The sequence below is a fragment of the Thermobia domestica genome, chromosome 8 (genome assembly GCF_964235325.1).
Source record: "Thermobia domestica chromosome 8, izTheDome1.hap1.1, whole genome shotgun sequence".
NCBI lineage: Eukaryota > Metazoa > Arthropoda > Insecta > Zygentoma > Lepismatidae > Thermobia > Thermobia domestica.
Window position 1 is genome coordinate 121,645,619 of NC_137461.1, and position 21,732 is coordinate 121,667,350.

General features: G+C 36.5%; 2 protein-coding genes across 2 annotated transcripts; one reads left to right on the top strand and one right to left on the bottom strand.

Annotated features, from left to right (window-relative positions):
* Positions 1 to 324: 324 nt before the first annotated feature.
* LOC145691830 (uncharacterized) lies at positions 325 to 20,284 on the bottom strand. Its single transcript, XM_081767147.1, has 2 exons — positions 20,203 to 20,284; positions 325 to 2,773 (listed from the first exon to the last, which is right to left on the bottom strand). The coding sequence occupies exon 2, from the start codon at positions 2,425 to 2,427 to the stop codon at positions 901 to 903; it is 1,527 nt and encodes a 508-aa protein (XP_081623273.1). The 5' UTR covers positions 2,428 to 2,773; positions 20,203 to 20,284; the 3' UTR covers positions 325 to 900.
* LOC145692282 (uncharacterized) lies at positions 5,003 to 20,311 on the top strand. Its single transcript, XM_081767579.1, has 3 exons — positions 5,003 to 5,018; positions 11,259 to 12,872; positions 20,184 to 20,311. Exons 1-3 carry the CDS (start codon positions 5,003 to 5,005, stop codon positions 20,309 to 20,311), a joined length of 1,758 nt encoding a protein of 585 aa, XP_081623705.1.
* The last annotated feature ends 1,421 nt before the right edge of the window (positions 20,312 to 21,732 follow it).

Below are 21,732 nucleotides of genomic sequence, written 5' to 3' on the forward strand. Positions count from 1 at the left end.
GAAAAAGCAATTTTTACTTAAGAAAGGATAAAATAGAAGAAATGATTACTATCAGTTTTGAATGTAATTGTATATCTATGATACCAAGTTTTGCTTATTTCAAATCACGTGTAAAATGCACTTTAAAATATATATTAATGTATAATCACCTCAGTCTATCAGTATTGTCTTTACGCTCACTGATGTTCACCATACAGTAGTTCCGGATCAATCCTTCGAATGGAGGCAGTCTCCATTTACACGTAAAAATAAAATTCAGCGATATAAATTATAGTATTAAATGGACAAGAACAAGTAATTGTCTTTATTGATTGAAACGTTTTATTTATAATAAAATAACAAGATTTTGTATGTGTGTTCAATTTCGTATCATATATGCTGCAAGAGAAGTTGTACAAATAAATTGTAGTGACATTAACACTCTCGCTTCTGAGCTTATCTAGCAAATTCTAGCTCCCTGTTAGTTTAGTTCATGCGTATCAGGCAATAGATAAATGGTAGGCATGTGAAATACATGACAAGTAAATCATTTTAAGACAAACAATATTTATTGGTTTCGTTGGGGAGAATTGTTGCAATATTACCGAATGAATCGGTTTGTACTAAGTTGCCCCAAGTCCTGTTCGGCTTAGGATTGAAAGTGTTAACAAATATTATTATGTATGGCAAATTGCAAAGTTGTAAGGAGATGCAATTTTCACATGAACTTACTTATTGGAAAATCGATACTTTTAAAATTGTAATATAACTTACTCAAAATAAGATTGTGAATCGAGACAACATTCTTTACAACTTATAATTTACACTTAAATATATATATAAAGTTTCTTACAACAGAGTTTTGTGGTTGAAAACGTTACCATAGAAGAATTTTTTGCTCTACACACTTCTGCTGTTTTCTCATTGAACAGCCCCTTGTTCAAACAGTAATTGATAACACCGTTTTTGATCAAAGACCGCTGCAAGATATAATGGGGTGTGCCCCTTTTCTGTTCTAGCATTGATGTTAGCACCTTTTTGCAAAAGAAGTGTAACGGTTTGACAATTTCCCATGGATGCCGCACGGTGCAATGGTGTATCTTTATCGGATGAAACTGCATTTACATCAGCGCCATATTGTAGAAGAACATAAGCGCACTGAGAATCTTGCTGGGTTGCTGCTAAATGAAGTGGAGTATCACCGCTGGAAGTTCTTGAATTAACCTCCGAACCATTCTTGAGTAATAGATGAAGACAATGTGAATGGCCCTCTTGAGATGCTCGATGTAAAGGCGTGTACATTTCTCTATCTTTAGCATTCACATTTGCTCCTGCTTTGAGAAGAACTTGAACACATTCCTTTTGGCCGTACGTTGCAGCGCAAAGAAGTGGAGTAAACATTTGGGTTGTTTGGCTTTCTAGAGCTGCACCTTTCTGAATAAGAAGAGAAACACACTCGGGATGACCTCTGAGGGCTGCCCAGTGCAGAGGTGTAATATCATCTTCACTAACAGCGTTCACTTGAGCACCAGCTTCTATCAACTCGTAAGCACAATCTTTATGTCCAGCAGCAACTGCAACGTGGAGTGGAGTTGCCCCTGTATCACAAGTAGCGTTTACAGTTGCACCGCTCGTTATCAACAATCGAATACACTCTTTCTGTCCTTTGCTAGCTGCAGTATGAAGAGGAGTAAAGTCGTCATCACCACATAATTGAGTATCAGCACGTGCTGTTAGTAAAGCTGCCACGCAAGCAACAGAGCCGTTTGAAATTGCACAGTGTAGTGGAGTGACTCCACCTGGAGTCTGTGTGTTGACAGAAGCTCCTTTAATGATCAACCGGGAAACACAATCCAAGTTACCTTTCTGTGCAGCATAGTGAAGTGCTGACCATCCATTGCCGTCTAATGAATTCACATTTGCTCCCTCAGTTATCAGTCTTTGGATACAATTCACATGTCCATGAAACGCTGCTACATGAAGTGGTGTGTATCCTTTCTTCCCTTCCACTCCAACATTAGCTCCATTCTTTGTTAACAGAGCTATACAAGATTCGTGTCCCGTTTGAGATACCCAATGCAGAGGAGTATCCGAGTCTTTATCTCTTGAATTCACATTAACACCCTTATTGATTAGAATTTCTGCAATGTCAGTTTGGCCTTCTAGGACAGCGAAATGTAGAACTGTAGCACCATTTCTGGATTTACAATCTATAAAAGCACCACTCTCTAATAAGAAATCAACGCACTCTTTTTTACCTTTAGCAACCGCATAATGGAGGGGTGCAAGTCCGTTTTCTTTGTCTAAACTATTAACATCAGCGCCACTATTAATATGAATCTTTAGAGCCTCCAAATCACCAAGTTTAGCTGCAGCGTGGATACTTTCATCAGCTTTGCACGTGGCATCTTCATTTGTGAAGAAACCACTTGAAATTTTGCATCCCATTGTTCAAAAACTACAGTTTCATAGTTTATTTTGTAAAAAAAAAAAAAAAAAAAAAAAAAAAATGTACTTATTCACAACATATTTTATCAATATTGCACTGAGGAACTAAACAGATTAACGGAATTGGAAAAAAAAGTACAACTACACTGATAAAGGCTTCTTACAGCAAAGAATATGTAGGATTTAAATGATCCTCTGATATTACTAAACTTGTGGTGAGAGCGAATTTTCACTACATACATTTATTTTCTAATTTACGTTGAAAATACATAGGGCGGCTTCATATTCTGAAGATACAGGAAGTATTCAACTCGAGCCATATCTTTTCATGTAGAAATCCTGTTCCCTGTTGAGAAAGAAAATGAGATTTTAAGTATAATTAATAAGTTACTGACCTATAAAACTTAAAACTATACGTAGTAATTTTTCAAGACTTACAACAGAAGATTGATTTATCTGAGGTGATTAATTGTTTGACAGACAATTACGGATGAACAATATTTCCGTGAGCGATGATACCATTTTGATTTCTTTTGTGACTTTTGCTAACAGTGAGAGTATATAAGATGAGATCTATACTTGAAAATGGTATCTAAAACCATTGTAGTACGTTCGATCCTCTTCCACCGGGGATCAAACTCAGAACCTTGTACATCAAAGATACAAGCGCTAGTGAGTAGGACTCTATGAGAGATGAGTCATGGACCTTAAAGTAGTAATATGTTCAGAAACTTATTTTTAGTTAACTGGTTAGTGTTTATTAAAGTAGATGAATTTGTTATACTTTTAGAAAATAGATAATTAGATTTTCAAAGTGTGATGGCAAGGGTCAACCTTCAACATGAAAATATGAATCCATGACCCACGTCTGAAAAAAAAAAAAAAAAAAAAAAAAACAGGCAGCATAGAATTTCACTGGTGTGCTTTTGTAGTCATTGCATAAAGAACCTACGGTTGGAAGTGTTCCTTAATTCAACACAATTTCAAACTAATAAATAATGCTTCTGTAATGTTGATATCTATAGAATCTCAAAGAATCATTACCATAGAAACAAAAGCTCCTGAGTAAATTTTATTTTACATAAAGGCAACCTATTTTAGAATGATTAGAATCTACATTACCGTGATATATATCAATACCTTATTCTATGCCAATTTCGTGGTAAATCAAAGGTCTTTTCCTCAAATATTTCTCAATTAAAATCCCACTTATCCTTTCCATACGAGTAATGTGACAATATTAGACGTATCATTTCAGAAATTGAATTATAGGTAGTGCAGCATGAAATAATTTTGAATTAGCCTATTATAAATAACCATGCCGAAAGAGATATGTTAAGTTCAAACTAACTGCCATCTGAGACATATTTATATTTCTATCCGAACATTATTTTAATAATGATTACAGATTACCATAATTGGCGGCAACACATATTGCAGTTCGTTCAATGGAATTAATTTTAATGGATATCACCACCTCACTACCATTCCTACTACTAATACTACTACAACAACAACTCTACTACTATTACTACTACTAATAATAATTTTTATTATTGATCTTGTAATGATTACTGTACTGATATTATTATTGTTTCAAGTGTACAGGCCGGTAGCCAGCCCAAAAATTTAGTGGGGGCCCAGCTGAAGTTAAGGGGGGCCCGATCCAACAATATTATAGTTCATCACCATATTAGGCCTATATTTCATTTACAAGCCTACCGTGAAAATTTTAGAGGGGGCCAGCAAAAATTTAGGGGGGGCCTAGACCCCACCTGGATACGGGCCTGCAAGTGTATAGTGTAACACTAATGATTGGAGACAGAATATAAATTCTGACCAACAAGTTTTTGAACAACAGAACATTAGAATACTGAACAACAGTAGTTTGTTTCAAGAATAGTGATTTGTAAACATTGAGCTTTCTGATTGCTTATTTTCTTTTTCATTACGGAAATCTAACATACCAAAATATTAAAACATTAATACTTCAAATTACTGAAAACTGAATTGCATACATCTTCGTTTATTATCTTCTAATCTATATTATAATATTGAAAGTGACTATGTTTGTGACTCCTAATCTCTTGAACAACTCGACAGATGTCAATCAAATTTTCAACATAGATAAGATTCGGGCCATGGATGTGTAACTTAGGGAAGGGAGTTGGAGATATTTAAAAATGATCGAAAATGACCGATATTAGTGTCGAATCCATAGTTTTCGAGTTCACTGGGTTGAACAGTGACACTTCCGATCCCGTTTAAATCCAAATTCGACCAAGCATCTTGAAGGAGGGGGAGGGAGACTATATAAAAATGATCGAAAATTACCAATATCAGTGTCGAATCCATAGTTTTTTGAGTGGGTGAGATGAACAGTGACACTTCCGATGCCGTTTAAGTCCAAATTCAGTCACGCAACATGGGGAGGAGGACGGTAGAGAAATATAAAAATGATTAAAAATTATCTATATCAGACAGCGCTTTAGTAATAGTAAAACGTGTCTGACTAACAGAACATATTGTTATTTTTTCTTAATTTCACCCAGCGAAGCGGCTATTTGAAGCAAGTATGGATATAAATTCAGGTAAGACAATATGCGTAGCAAAGCCTATCAATAGAGATCTATGTGATCGAGGTTCCATATTTTGCTTGGGTAATTTATTTTCTAAATAAATACTATAGTAGTAAAATATGCAATATAAGTAAGTTAATACCAAATTAGATGATTACCTGTAAGTATATAGAAGTGTTGAAAATTGATGGAAAATGAAAAGACATTTATAAGCGGCGAAATAAAGTTGGTACTACTTCCTCATGTCCTTCATGAACGTTACTAATCGAAACATATATAAGTGAAAAAAGGCTTAAGTAAGACATAATATTTCTTATTCTGTATTGATGCGAAAGTTCGGTATAATTTTATACACTAAACCCCGACACTTCACTTCCGTAAATGTAGATAAATAAAAATGAAATCGACCTTGTCTGTTGAATTATTAAAAAAAAAAAAAAAAAAAAAAGCTAAACCGTTTCAGATGAGTTTTCGAACATAGCTAGCACTAGGTTCAATCCAGGTTTTTATCATGTCGTTTTCACTAAAATGCCCAACGTAAGGGAATACAAATTGTATGCCAGAAGAGTTTCGTAAGAGCCCCTCTGGTTAGGTAAGTGAAACAAGATATACATCCTCGTCATTTAAAATTAGTGGAGACGTGCCCATAGAGTTTTGGGAATTTCCGCTTCTTAAGAAAGGAAAGGGAGTACATTTTTATAATATTTTAATTTCAGATTTTGTATTCATAGAATGTACTATGCGAACATATGGTTGAACAGCTTGGAATAAATTTTTGAATGAAGTTGGGGTCGAGACGGTTTTCTATAATTTTCATTTGGTTGAAATAACCCAGAGTTGAAAGGAGTTCAAAAATTTGTATCTTGAATATTTTTCCTAAAACATTAGTCTTACAGTGCGATAAACCGGCATTTCAAGTAGTGAACCCTAAAATTAGAATACGATAATTTTATTATTTGTTACAATCTTCATATACTGTTTTTCATTTTCAATATATTCATGCGCTTATACGAACACCTCTAGTCCTTGTATGCATATCCGTAACCGAAAAATACAGTAGAAAGTTAAATTTTCCCACCGATTTTTCAGCACGACATCCACTTTTTATCACTATTTTTGAATGTATATGCAAGTAGTGCATCCGCCATACTCCTCGGATATTGCACCGTTCAATTATCACCTGCTCAATTCCTTGGACAATCACCTTAGAGGACGCCAGTTCAAACCCCTAGTAGATGTGCAACATGCACTTGATACCTTCTTCGCTTCATAGCCCACAAAGTTCTACTGCGATGGAATCCATGACCTTCCAGAACGTTGGAAGAAGGTCGTCGATGCTGATGAGAACTATTTTTGATCGTCCAGGTACGTCTTAGGTGAAATATCGATGTTCGAAGGTGATGGGTGAAAAAGCGACAGAACTTTCTGTGTTACTTTATAATTCTGAAGTACTAAAACTACGTAGTTCTGGCATTCCCATACAACTTTTATATTAGTTTTAAATGTACGAAAATAACTCAAATCGATTGTGGTGAGGTTTTAATTTGTTTTAGACTTTCAGAGATTTCCATTTAACAGTACCAGAGCTAAAGGGTAATTAATTGCGGGAGTGTTCCTGTAAACTTTGCTAGAGATAAAGGTATGAAAATAGCTCAAATCATCTGTATTAAATTTGTTGTAATTTATTCTGCACTTTTAGAAATTTGTCTTTAACCGTTAGAAAAAAGTGGGAGCGTTAAAATGACATCTATAACTTTTAAATTAGGAATAAGTGTAGAAAATAGCTCAAACCACTTGTGCTGAATTTGTTCTAATTTGTTCTAGAGTGTCAGGGTTTTTCCTGTAGTCATTGAAAAAAAATAGAAAAGTACTTGTGGAGGGCTAAAAGGTCATCATGTTGCTCTCTGTAGCAACTTTCAAATTGGTGATAAATGTACGAAAATGGCTCAAATCGTTTACACTAAATTCTTTTCTAATATGCTCTAGACTTTCATAGTTTTTCTTTAACCGTTTCAGAAAAACAATAGTTGTAGGAGCGCTAGAACAAGGTCCCACAACCTTTAAATTAGAGATTAATGTTCATAAATATCTCAAATCATTTGTGTTGAATTTGTCCTAATTTGTTCAAAAGTTTCAGAGCTTCCCCTTTAATTATTTCAGAAAAATACTGACAATTTATTGTAGGAGGCAAAACGACATCGTCCTGCCCCCACGATTTTAAAATTAATTATAAATGCCATTAATAGCTTAAATAGTTTCTTCTTTATTTATTCTTATTTACTCTAATGTATGAGAGTTTCTTTTTTTATCATTTGAGAACAAAACTTACAATTAATTGTAAAGAGTTAGAACGGCTCTTGGTTGGTCCTGGCTCTTTCACAAACTTTAAAAAATGGAGAAAATGTACGAAAGAAAACTTAAATAACTTGTGTTGAATTTATTCTATTGTTTTTTTTCAGTATATCAGAGTATTTATCTTTGATTGTTTCAGAAAAGAGTTATTGTTTGGGGCTAGAACTACTTATTCTGCCCGTCCACCACAAATTTTAAATTCAGGATAAAGGTACGTACGAAAATAGCTCAAATCGTTTATGAGAATTTGTTATTTTTATTATTTAACAGTTTCAAAAGTACAGACAATTAATTGTTGGGGGTTGGAACGACACCATCCTGCCCCCATAATCTTCAAATCGGAGATAAGTGTGCTAGAGTGGCATTAATCGCTTCTGCTGAATTTGCTCTAGATTATCACATTTTTTCTTTAATTTTTTCAGGCAAAATAGACAACTAATCGTGGAAGGGGTAGTGTGACGTTCTCCTGGTCCCTCTCTTAAATTCAGAGATAAATGTACTAAAGTAGTATAAAATACACCTAATTCTTTCTAGCGTATCAGAGCTTCTTTTACAGTTTCAGACAAACATATAACTAATTGTCGTCCTGGCAACTCCACAACATTTAAATTGAAGATAAACGAACGAAAATAACTTAACTCGTCTATGCTGGAATTGTTTGAAATTGATTTTAGCGTGTGAGAGTTTATTCTTTAATTTGTTTAAGAAAAAATACAATTAATTGTGAAGGCTATATTGATGTTATCATGGCTTCCACAATTAATTGTCTGTGTTTGGGAACTATTAAAGAAGAATCTCTGATATGCACGATTAAAATTCAGCACAAACGGTTTAAGGTACTTTCGTTCATTTATCAGTATCAAGGAGACTTACGGAAGTGTCACTCACCGATTTGAATGTAACTCTGCACACCTGTAGAACATCGAGAAATAATCGACACGTATTCTTTTGTTTCGGCAATGGTAAAGATTTACAGGTGGAAACCATCCTTTGAACGTTAGGGGTGGTCTCTAAGCATAGACCAAAAACAACCATTAATTTAAAAGAAAACATACTGCCTGGGGAGAGGGGAGTAGGACAACTGATTCAGAATCTGACGTCAAAATTACAAAATTCAAAATGGCGGATCTAATATAGTAATTACAATTACAAAATGTCTTCTGGTTTGAAATAATCTGCAGTTAGCTAGGAACAATTATAGTTGTCAGAGATTACTGCGAGGTGGTTGCAAACCAATTTAAAACCCCTTTCTGTACTCATTTTAATGAGATGCTTGATTAAAGTGAGTCTCTGTACCTTTCACTATAACGTTTACAGAAACTCGCAGTCAAGGTGTGGCACAGTCAATAAATCTGAGACTCACAGCTACATCATACAGCCTTTAATTTCTGAAAATGGTGTTCTGTTATCACGGTTGTTAATTATTTTGCAGGAGAAGAATTGAATATTTGGCCCTATAGTCCAAAACAACGTCTTTTAATCTGAAAATATCCTTCTGAAAGCACCAAATTCGGGTAATTTAACATCAGATCTTGTGAGATCGTGGTTTCAAGAAGTTTTCCTCCCAGCGTCTAATGCAAAGTCTAATTTTGTTATTGCATTCTTAGAGTTGTCACAGTTAATCAACTTTTCAACCTATTTTATGAATAAAAGTGTATCTCAAAATATAAACCATTCAGCACTAACAACTGGTAGGATTCAGCCTCTTGATGTGTTCGTCTTTAGGCCGTGGAAAAACTTCTTGAGACATTCTACTGATATTGCTCTCTACAACTATAACATAAATTTACGTCTCCGTAATAATATAATTTAGATCCAAATCGCTAATTCATAATCAATTTTATTCTCTTAGATTTGCAAATCTTATTAGATATGCGTGATACAAAAACAGTTATTTGGAAGAAGATTGTGCTGCATTTTGCGATTTGTCATAGTTATTGCTGTAATAAGGTGAGCTTGGTGTAAACAATGTTTATGTATCACTTTTTTTTTTTTTTTTTTTTTTTTTTTTTACGAAATATCTTTACTGTGAAACGTTTTCTCAATAAATTCCTAATTATAACACTTGAGAATATGTAAAGATCTGACACAGTGAGAGGCAAGGCGACTCACTATACATAAGCACTCTGAATAGGGAGAGGTGTAGAGACTTACTTTAATCAAGCATTCCGTTAAAATAAAGGGGTTTCAAATCAATAGAAAGGGATTTCAAATCGGTCTGCAACCTTATCGTAGTAACCTCTGCCAACTATAATTGTTCTTGGCTAGGTGCAGAGAATTTTAAACCAGGAAGACATTTTGTAATTGTAATCACTATATTGGATCCACCATTTTGAATTTTGTAATTTTGACGTCAAATTCTGAATCAGCTGTCCTAAAACCCTTCTGGCAGTATGTTTTCTTCTATATTAAATTATTGTTTTCTGTCTATGCTTGGAGACCACCTCTAACGTTTAAAGAGTGGTTTCCACCCTTAAATCTTCACCATTGCCGAAAAAAAAAACTTGTCGATTATTTTTCGATGTTCTATAAGTATGCAGTTTCATTCTAATCGGCCAGTGACACTTCCGTAAGTCTCCTTGTGTTGTGAGGGAGGCCAGAACAACATCCTCCTAGCCGCCCACAATTAATTGTCAGGTTTTCTCTGGGACGGTTAAAGAAACAATCTAATATTTTAGAACAAATCAGAACAAATTCAGTTCAAGCGACTTGAACTATTTTCGTATATTTATCAGTAATTTAAAAGTTGCGAGGGAGACCAGGACGACATCCTTCTAACTATTCACAATTAGGTAAGATTTGAAGCTTTCCTGGCGGCGTATATGATAAAGTTCTTCTCGGGCAATCAGCCAGGTGAAAACTGGTGGATAGGCCAACGTTTCGAGAGCTGTCATCGTTCTCGTCATCAGGGCAATTATGTAGAGATCAGCGGATATAAGTAATATATACTCTGGGCTGGAGAAAATGCTGGTTCCTGATTGGCTGAAAATGCTGGTTCCTGATTGGCTGGATGTTTGTGTGTCGTTTTCTTTGCTGTGGTACTGATGACCGGGTTCCACAGGGGGCTGAGTTGAAATCCAGTGTCTCTATTAACGTTGTTCGGTTCATGAACTATGGCGAGAGATTCGGCTACTATCCTGGTCCAGTAACTGGTGCTCTTGGTAATGATGGATGTGTCCCTAAATAAAACTTTATGGCCTTCTGATAAACTGTGTTCAGCTAAACCTGATTTTTCTGGATGGAATAATCTAATGTAATTTTCATGTTCTCTGCAACGTTGTTCAATGGTGCGTCCTGTTTGTCCTATATAAGCCTTTCCGCATTCACAGGGTATACGATACACACCTGGTGTCTTTAAGCCCAAGTCATCAGTACCACAGCAAAGAAAACGACACACAAACATCCAGATAACCCTCAGCCAATCAATAGCACGGACTACGGAACATAGCCAGCCAATCACAGCTCCAGTTTTTCCAGATTGAACCAGCCAATCAGGAACCAGCATTTTCAGCCAATCAGGAACCAGCATTTTCTCCAGCCCAGAGTATATATTACTTATATCCGCTGATCTCTACATAATTGCCCTGATGACGAGAACGATGACAGCTTTCGAAACGTTGGCCTATCCACCAGTTTTCACCTGGCTGATTGCCCGAGAAGAACTTTATCATATACGCCGCCAGGAAAGCTTCAAATCTTAGTTCAGACACCTCTACGGGGAGGAAATCCTACGCAGCATATTACAACTTCAAGACCTGCGTAAGAAGAAGGCTCGAACGCTTTGTAATCTTGCCTTCCTTTTGAGATGCAGAGATCAGCACGTCATTACTGTCTTCGCACAAATACGTTACCCACTTCACTCGCTTCGAATTAGCAAGATTATACATCGTACCAATTTAGCTCTTGTGAAGGAACGCATTAGTTTCACCCGCTGGAAACTCGACAGATTAGATCGCAAACTTCTATCAACTCAACTCTTCCTCACTGGACACTTGACTACGGCAGACTGGGATTGGGTTGACACCAGTTCCACGGCACAGGCAGAATCACTTCTCCTCATAACTACAAGGAAACAAAGTAAGAAATTTTCACGACTACAGAGACCGATACAGCATACATCAGAGCGAAATCCAGACAGAGTCATCATCAATCTTACAGACAATCAACTAGATGAAGCCACTTCTTCACTGCTACAAAAAGGTCTGAACTTCGCTCCAGCGCCTAAGTTCATTCTGTCTACAGAAATAATTTCCAGCACTGAAGAAGCTATACACTCTCTTCCAACAGCAGAAGCAGACGAAATTCGCCATGAAGTAAGTTTGGCTCTAAAAAGGGCCAGAATACCAAAACCTAATATTTCCAAAGAAGAAAGAACAGCTCTCAAAAATCTTCGCCAAGACACCACCACCACCATATTACCAGCAGACAAAGGCAATGCAACTGTACTTATGCCTACAGAAGTCTACAAGAAGAAGATGTTGGAGCTACTCAATGACACGGCCTACAGACGCCTTAAGAGGGACCCTACACCTGCAGTCGAACGGAAAGTAGCAGCTCTTTTGAGAAAAGCCAGATTACCAGATGAAACCCGCAAGGAAATCACGCCACACGGTAGTCAGCCACCACGACTTTATGGCCTGCCAAAAATACATAAGCCTGACATCCCGATGAGACCCATCGTCAGTGCCATAGGGGGTCCAACTTATCGCCTAGCCAGGTATCTCACCTCTCTGCTTCAGCCATTAGTAGGACAGTGTGAGCATCATGTGAAAAATTCATCCGACTTCGTGAATACACTAAAAACAATACGCACAGCTCCAGGAGACCTTCTAGTCAGCTTCGATGTGGTTTCATCGTTCACCAAGGTTCCAGTTCAAGATACGTTACTTCTACTTAGTGAACACTTCACACCGGAAATTGTGGAATTATTCAGAATCACCTTAACTTCAACATACTTTCTATATGATGGACAGTACTATGAACAAACGGATGGAGTCGCCATGGGATCACCACTTTCACCAGCAGTTGCGAATTTCTTTATGGAAGATTTTGAGCAAAAAGCATTAGAACTGACACCTTTCAAGCCGTCATGTTTTTATAGATTCGTAGATGTTACGTTTGTCATCTGGCCCCACGGGGAGAAGACACTGCATTTGTTCCTCGAATTTCTTAATAAACAACATAGTAATATCAAGTTCACAATGGAGATTGAAAAGGACGGATGCTTGCCATTCCTGGACATTCTCATCCGCCGGAAGCCCGATGGTAGTCTCGGCCATAGCGTCTACAGGAAACCTACTCACACTGACCTCTATCTCAATGGCAACAGTTTTCATCATAAGTCACAGCGAAACACCGTCATCAGCACACTAGCACATAGAGCGAAAGACATCTCAGACGAAGAATCCCTCCCTCGGGAACTGGATCATCTCAAGAAGACGCTACTCCAGAATAATTACAAGAAGCATGATATCAGTTTGGCCCTGAAAAGGACCTTTTCTGAACAGAGGAAATGTAAAGAAGAAACTGAAGAACCATTGAGTATAGCAGTTTTACCATACACTGGACAACTTTCTGGAAAGATCTCCCGGATTCTGAAAAAAACACAACATTAAGACCATACACAAGCCGCCACCAAAAATCAGGAACTTACTTCGCCCGATCAAAGTTGACTTGGGCTTAAAGACACCAGGCGTGTATCGTATACCCTGTGAATGCGGAAAGGCTTATATAGGACAAACAGGACGCACCATTGAACAACGTTGCAGAGAACATGAAAATTACATTAGATTATTCCATCCAGAAAAATCAGGTTTAGCTGAACACAGTTTATCAGAAGGCCATAAAGTTTTATTTAAGGACACATCCATCATTACCAAGAGCACCAGTTACTGGACCAGGATAGTAGCCGAATCTCTCGCCGTAGTTCATGAACCGAACAACGTTAATAGAGACACTGGATTTCAACTCAGCCCCCTGTGGAACCCGGCCATCAGTACCACAGCAAAGAAAACGACACACAAACATCCAGATAACCCTCAGCCAATCAATAGCACGGACTACGGAACATAGCCAGCCAATCACAGCTCCAGTTTTTCCAGATTGAACCAGCCAATCAGGAACCAGCATTTTCTCCAGCCCAGAGTATATATTACTTATATCCGCTGATCTCTACATAATTGCCCTGATGACGAGAACGATGACAGCTCTCGAAACGTTGGCCTATCCACCAGTTTTCACCTGGCTGATTGCCCGAGAAGAACTTTATCATATTCACAATTAATTGTGTCTTTTTTCCAAAAGAGTTAAACAAACAAACAAACAAACAAACAAAACTGATACTTTAGAACAAGTTAGAATAAAGCAGCAGAAGTAAATCGATGTATTTTCATATAACTAATTTATAAATTTGTCTGTACGGGAGGGAGAAGGAGGAGGACAATGTTGTTTTAGGCCTCCACAATTAATTGTATGTTTTTTTTTTCTAAAAATGATAAAGGAGGAACTCTGATACTTTTCAACGAATTGGAACAAATTGAGCATAAACAGTTTGTGCTACTTTTGTATATTTATCAGTAATTTAGAAGTTGAAGAGGGGGCAGGACGACTTCATTTTAGTCCTTCATATTAGTTGTATGCTTGGTTTGTGAAATGGTTGAAGGAAGAACCCTGATACTCTAGAACGAATTAGAACAAATTCAGCGCAAACGATTTGAGGTATTTTGATCATGTCACTAATTTAAAAGTTGTGAGGGAGTCACGATAACATCGTGTTTCCTCTCCACATTTAACTGTCTGTTTTTTCTTTCATAAAATGGTTAAAGATAAACTCTGATACTGTAGAACAAATTAGAACAAACTCAGGACTAGTGATTTAAGTTCGTTTCGTAATTTTATCTCCGATTCAAAGGTTATAGAGCGCAATACGACAACGTTCTACCTCCAAAATTATTTTTTATTAGTTAAAGAAGACACTCCAAAAGTCTAGAACAAATTGAAACAAGTTCAGAACAAATGATGTACATTTATATAAAATTCAAAGTTTGTGGGAGAGCTAGGACGACGTCGTTCTAACCTCCCTCAATTAATTATTTGGTTGTTTTCTGAAACGATTAAAGAAAAAAAACTCTGATTTGCCAGAATAAGTTCAGCACAAGCGATTTGAGCTATTTTCGTACATTTATTACTAATTTAAGAGTTGTGGAGGGACCAGGACGAAGTGGTTCTAACACACACAAATGAACTCTGATTCTATAGAAGAAATTAGAAAAAATCACCAAATAGTATATAATGCAAAGGTTTCGGAGTCGCTGAGATTAATGGTGAGACTGCTGACGCCGTTCAAGCTCAAGTCCAGCTCCAATCAGAGATGTTCACCCTCGCGAGGCTGGCCCTTCCGAGGGCACCCTCACCCTCAAATTCCCTCGCCCACAATGACGCGAGGGCGAGAAGAAATTCCCAACACGAGGGCGATTTTGCGCGAAGGCGATGTACAACTCCCTTTGCGAGGGCGAGGACAAGTCTTCAACACGAGGGCGAGGGCAAACGAGGGCGATGGACAACTTCCTCGCGATGGCGAGGGTGCGCGAGGGCGATAGTGTACGAAGGCGAGGATCAACTTCCACTGCGATGGTGAGGGTGCGCGAGGGCGAGGAACAATTTCCTTCGCGAGAACGAGGACACGCGAGGGAGGAGGACAAGCTTCCTTAACAACAACTATTTTGAATTTGGTGTTTGACCATTTTTGGAGGAATGTAATATTTAAAATAAGATTTGCCATGTCCCCTAGATGAAAAGTTGATGTCATAGCAAGATTATAGATTGGTCATATTCTTCCTTTCATTTAATTGCAGTAGACAATTTCTCTTGTGTACTTCCTGTTTCTCATGAATGTTTCCGGATAGAAATAGCTCTACATTTATTACTACAAGTGTGCCTCATTGTTGCCCTGCCTGTGGTAGAGACTATAGAGAATATTTGTTAACTTGAAAATCATCCGTTGCCTTTATATTATTGTAAACCATTATTAATATTTGGCACTAAGTAAAAAAAAGAAAAAAAAACTTTTCAAGCACAAATAGTGGTCTAGAAGAAATAATTTTCCTAGTCTTCAATGTGATTCATGAGTGTTTGTATTTTGTACAGGTAAGTGTGCGTTATCTGCTTACACATATCCTTTTTAAGGTCACTGTAACGTATAGGTCTCTTTCTTTAGATTTTAGAAAATTTTTCAGTAATTGAAGGCTTTGGGGCAAAATCCCGTCAAGTCCAAAAAGTGAAAGTGTAAAGGAGATAGCTTCACAATGTTTCTCGTCATCCGATTTTCTTCAAACTTGGCACATATATACTAGACCGAAAATAAATCGACACGTATTGTTTGGTTTCTTTCGGAAAATAGGTTAAGGGGGCAAAGAGTCCCTTTTCAAGAAAGGGTCCTCGTGATTAAAAGGGCCACTTTAAAGAAACGAAACTCTGCCGATGCAAAGATGACTTCAAAATAGGAAATACGGGTTTTGTTGCTTTTGCGAAAAAAGGGTTGCATGGGCAATGACAAATTACTCCGCACAATCCTTACGGAAATTGGATTTCAATGGAATTGCTTCAAACCGTGATATGTTGTAGATATGATGTTCCTAAGAAAAAGTCTCAACGGGCACAATCACAAATCACTGACGTTTGGCCACTACGAGGCCAGTTTTTGAAGGCAACCGAAGATAGCGATGTTCTGTATTTCGGTTAAAATGACTGAAACTGTGATATGTTGTAAATATGATCCTGAGAAAAAGTGTTAATGGGCATAACCACCAATTGCTGATCGTTTGGCCACTACGAGACCACTTTTCTGAAAGCAGCCGAAGATAGTGATATTCTGGATTTCGATTAAAATGACTGAAACTGTGATATGTTGTAAATGTTGTGATCCTGAGAAAAAGTCACTATAAGCACAACCACCAATCATTGACCGTTTGGGCGTTACAGGATCACATTTTTTAAAACAGCAGAAGGTAACGTTATTCTGGATTTCGGTGTAATTGCTTGAAACCGTGATATGTTGTAGATATTGCAATCCTGAAAAATAAAAATCTCATCAGGCACAGCCACCAATCAACGACCGTTTGGCCACTACAGGGACACTTTAAAAAAGGAACAGAAGGTAACGGTATTCTTTATCATGGTGGAATTGCTTGAAACCGTGATATGTTGTAGATATTGCGATCCTGAGAAAAAATATCCATGCTCACAACCAGCAATCAGTGACCATTTGGCAACTATGGGGTCAAAGTTTTTTAAACAACAGAAGGTAAGGATACTCTGGAATTTTGGTAGAATTGTATGAAACTCTAAAAATTCATATCCCACAACCCGGAAAGGGATGGGAAGAGAAACGGCAAACATCATTTAAACATAGCCCATATTCACATGCTCATCTCACGGGATAAAGCAAAGCCCTGGAAAGCCCTAGACAATTTTTCTCAGGATCACGACATCTACAACTATATCACACTTTCATTCATTTACACCGAGATAAAAAAATCGTTATACCCGGCTGTTTTTATTAAAGGACCTGTAATGGCCTAATAGAGTTGCCAACTGGCCGGTTTTTGACCAGCCTGGCCGGAAATGTTGCTGTTATTTTGATTAAAGCGGGTGATTGTTACAAACTTCTTACCAACCCCTTTGTGACATGTTTTTTTCTCAAATTTGTATCTAGTTCGAAGTATAGATTTAAAAAGTAACTTTCATTCTGTAAGTTCAAAACTGTCACCTTTCCTCATCTATAAATGATTAATATATTTTGTTCATGTGTTTAAATAATTTTAAAGAAGACAGGGACTGTATCAGGGAAATTTTGAAATTTGCTTGAATTTGAATTTTATATATTTATTGAGAGTAAAAAAGTAATTTCCTGTAGTTGAAGTATAAGTTTAAAGAATGAATTTCATTTTTCAAATGCAAAATTTTCATGTAAAATTAATATAATTTTGTTCATCTGTTTCAATGACTTTAAAGAAGTGGTAGTTACTATTAAATACAATAAAATGATCAATGCCGATTTCAGTTTCTCATTTATAGCATAATATATCTATTAAGCTTATTAGTGATTGTACAAAGGATATGCAGAATACAGGTGTTTGTGCACTTTTGTTCACGATAGTACATTTCCTTCCCATGAATGGGTCCGAACAGAGATACTTCACACTCAGACCTATACCATAGGGAATTTTGATCAGGAGCTGTTATTATTATTATTATTATTATTATTATTATTATTATTATTATTATTATTATTATTATTATTATTATTATTATTATTATTATTATTATTATTATTATTATTTTCCAGAGTTAGCAGTCCTATGGCAAAACGATCATAATTCGATGGTTGTGTCCATTAAGACTTTTTCTCATGATAAGATCTTCAACATATCCCAGTTTTACTCAATCTTACCGAAATCCAGAACATTGTTATATTCGGCTGTTTGCAAGAAAGTAGCCCTGTAGTGACCAAAGGATTAGTGATTTGTGGTTGTGTCCATGGAGGCTTTTTCTTAGGATAACAATATCTACAATATCACAGTTTCAGTCATTTTCACCGAAATACAAAGCATCACTATCTTAGGTTGCTTCTAAAAAGTGGCCTCGTAGTGACCAAACGGTCAGTGAGTGGTAGTTGTGCCCATTAAGACTTTTCCTTAAGATCACAATATTTACAACATATCACGGTTTCAAGCAATTCCACCGAAATCCAGAATACCGTTAGCTACTGTTTCCAAAAAAGCGAAACTGTAGTGGCCAAACGATCAGTGATTGGTGGTTGCGCCTATTGAGACTTTTTCTCAGCATTACAACATCTACAACATATCATAGTTTTAGCCATTTTAATCGAAATCCAGAATATCACTATCTTCGGTTGATTTCAGAAAAGTGGTCTCGTAGTGGCCAAACGATCAGCAATTGGTGGTTATGCCCATTAACAGTTTTTTCCAGGATCACATTTACAACATATTACAGTTTCAGTCATTTTAACCGAAATACTATCTTCGGTTGCCTTCAAAAAACTGGCCTCGTAGTGGCCAAACGTCAGTGATTTGTGATTGTGCCCGTTGAGACTTTTTCTTAGAAACATCATATCTACAACATATCACGGTTTGAAGCAATTCCATTGAAATCCAATTTCCGTAAGGATTGTGCGGAGTAATTTGTCATTGCTCCTTGCAACCCTTTTCTCGCAAAAGCGACAAAACACGTATTTCCTATTTTGAAGTCATCTTTGCATCGGCAGAGTTTCGTTTCTTTAAAGTGGCCTTTTAATCACGAGGACCCTTTTGTCGAAAAGGACTCTTTGCCCCCTTAACCTATTTTCCGAAAGAAACCAAAAAATGTGTCGATTTATTTTCGGTCTAGTATATATGTGCCAAGTTTGAAGAAAATTGGATGATGAGAAACCCTTGTGAAGCTATCTCCTTTATACTTTCACTGTCTGGTTTTGACGGGTTTTTGCCCAAAAATTTTCAGTTGGACCTTTTAACCTTAAGAGTGACCCTAGATGGTTGGTTCGGTTACTGGATCTCAGTATTGACCTAAGGTACCTATATACCAAATGTGAGCCCTCTAGCTATTATAGGTAAAAAGTTATCTTGTTTACAGAAAAACGTATTTAGCCCCATTTGCGGATTTGTATAGCTCGTACTTCACCATACTATTCATAAGGAGACAAAAAATGTTTGGCAAAGTTCGCTTGTTTGACTTTACATTTATATGGGTATAAAACGTTAAAAACATGAAGACAAAATAAGATCAAAATCACTGTTATGCAATAGAATAATAAATTTGCAGCTGTATGCATCCTGTCAGGCAAAAGAGAATAGCAAAGTAAATGATTGATTCCAGTAATTGTAATTATTTTAACGTACTGACGTGGCTTAATTAAAAAGAAATATGTCATTTTCTACTATAAACATTCGTCATTAGCTGTAAGTATTGAGTTGTGAGTTTACCATCCTGTTTAACAGCGAAGCTATATGAGACATGGACCTACAGCTTAACGTGAAACGCAAAAAACATGGACTCCCACCGGAAATCGTATCCAAGTCTCAGTGCTAAAGATACGTACGCTAAGCATATCTTGACGAGGTAACTCTGAAAGTAGTAAATAAGCTTAATAAACATATCATAGACGAATCTCATCTGGAAGCCCAGTACAATGTTTGAAGATCTTATTTGCATCCCTCTTACCATGGCTTTACCCGTGGTCAGTAGATCAAGTTTGGGAACGTGTGTGGAAGGCAATGACAGTAAATGCTTCGTATAGCTATACCGCTGTAAACCTACATTTTAAAATTGTGAAATCATTCTTTACATTTTAAATGATAACTTCTTTTATGTTCATGATTCTACAAAATATAGTAAAGCTCACGGGTGGCTATTTGGTTAGTGTACGCTCATTTGGAGTAAGAAACTTGGTTCGAATTTCTGTTAGGATCTGACATTAGTATGTAGTTTGAAGATCAAGTTGAGCTGTAGGTCGCCGTTTGATATAGTATTGGAACTAAAAAGAGACTTGCAACTCCTAAACAACCAACCAGCAAAGTATAGTAGTGCCATGATCTCTGAATACAATGTTAAACAACGATAGAGGATAAACGTAAAGTTTAAAGATATGTAATTCCTCCAATTGCTTTCGCTTCATGAAATTACATGCGTGATCTAATCGTTGAAGATTCTACGCTAGCCATAGTGTTATCCTAGATTCTATTAGGATGACACTATGGCTGTCACAATGCTTTATATTGGAGTAACTAAGCAATTCTTTTACTTATTTAGCACTAGCTATGATACGTACCTTATATTATACGGTAGTAGAAGCAAATAATCCTACTGCTAAGCTTCCTTCTTTGAAAACACAGAGGGCGTTGTCATCGTTTGTAATGCTAGGCCACGTATCTCGGTAATATTAGCTTGCTGATAAGATACTGCACTTATCAGGGATTACTTTCGGAGACACACCTCACATTCAGAAACTGGTTTGTAAAATCTTGCAATCAGTTCAAAGTTTATTAAACTTACATTCTTCATATTGCATTATAAAAATATGAAAAACAATTCTTAATTAGGTCTGTAAATATTATGTGGTATATCATAGTAAGCAAAGGTATCAATTTTTAAGGAGTTTGGTTTATATATTTACTCTGTCCGTGTGTCTGTCTGTCAGGGAGACAAAATCCTTTAGAACTAGTTAATGAAACACCGTCAATCTTGTCCAGGATGTAGAGGTTCAAAAGTTGGGAATCGAGTTCGTTAACGGAAGTGCTATCCAAACCGGCATTGGTAGAAGTAACCACTTCCGGTTTTTACGTTGATCACTATAGAGCAAACACGGTAATAGATAGCGAGAGTTGGTTTCCTGCTATCGATTGAGCGTCTCAAGGATGCATTTCGTATCAATTCCTAATTCCAGTAAAATCGGAAATAATAGAAACCAATTACAACTTTCGGTTTGAATATTGATCTACATAGAGCAAAACCGATAAGAGATGAAATGAATTTTGGGAAACGATTTAACTTTATAAGAATATGTATCATATTATCTCTTAACCATCCATTCAAACCGTAAGTGGCAGAAATTAGAGATGCGCACGAGACAAGATTTGTGGCTGTCTCGTCTCGAAAATGTGCTGTAAAATTGACGTCTCTACTCGAAAAATGTATATTTTTCTATTGAAAGAGCCGTGTCTCGACTCGAATTTTGTCAGGAAAATCGTGTCTCTACTCGTCTCGTGCGCATCCCTAGCAGAAATCAACCACTTGAGGTTTTAACATTGATCACTATAGACTTAAAATTGAAATAGATAGCGAGAAGGGGTCTTGAGTCATCAGTCAAGTGTCCCAGCAACATATTTCATCTCCACTCAAATATAGTAAAACCGAAAATAATAGAAATCTACTAACAGTTTTGGTTTTAGTATTGACAAAATATTTTGATATACAAGACAAACTCTTTGACGTGGTATATACGTGGCACTGCTTCTTGTTAAACCTGAGTGTCTTTTATTTTAATGTATTTTCTGAGCACCACATATAAAGATGCTTTTAATACTTGAAAAGAACTGTTTGTTTAAACTTAATAAAATGTATTTTAAATTATTTGGTTAGCTTTCTTGGGTTTACGTATATCTTCAGTTGATTCAAATATACATTTTTCTGTCATTCAATAATACAAATTTCATTAAAAGCTGTTGTAATAGAAATAGTCAAAGACACAGAACATTAAAATGAATTTCTTTCGAGCGACTACTAGTAACCTATCACTACTACTAGTAATATATATAAAATTCATTTCTTTACTATATTTTAATTACTGTTTGCTTTGGAG

Coding starts and splice junctions, on each gene's coding strand:
- LOC145692282 (XM_081767579.1), top strand. Junction 12,873..20,183: donor CTTTTCTGAACAGAGGAAAT/GTAAAGAAGAAA, acceptor TTACTTATTTAG/CACTAGCTATGATACGTACC.
- LOC145691830 (XM_081767147.1), bottom strand. CDS start 2,427: ATGGGATGCAAAATTTCAAGTGGTTTCTTCACAAATGAAGATGCCACG.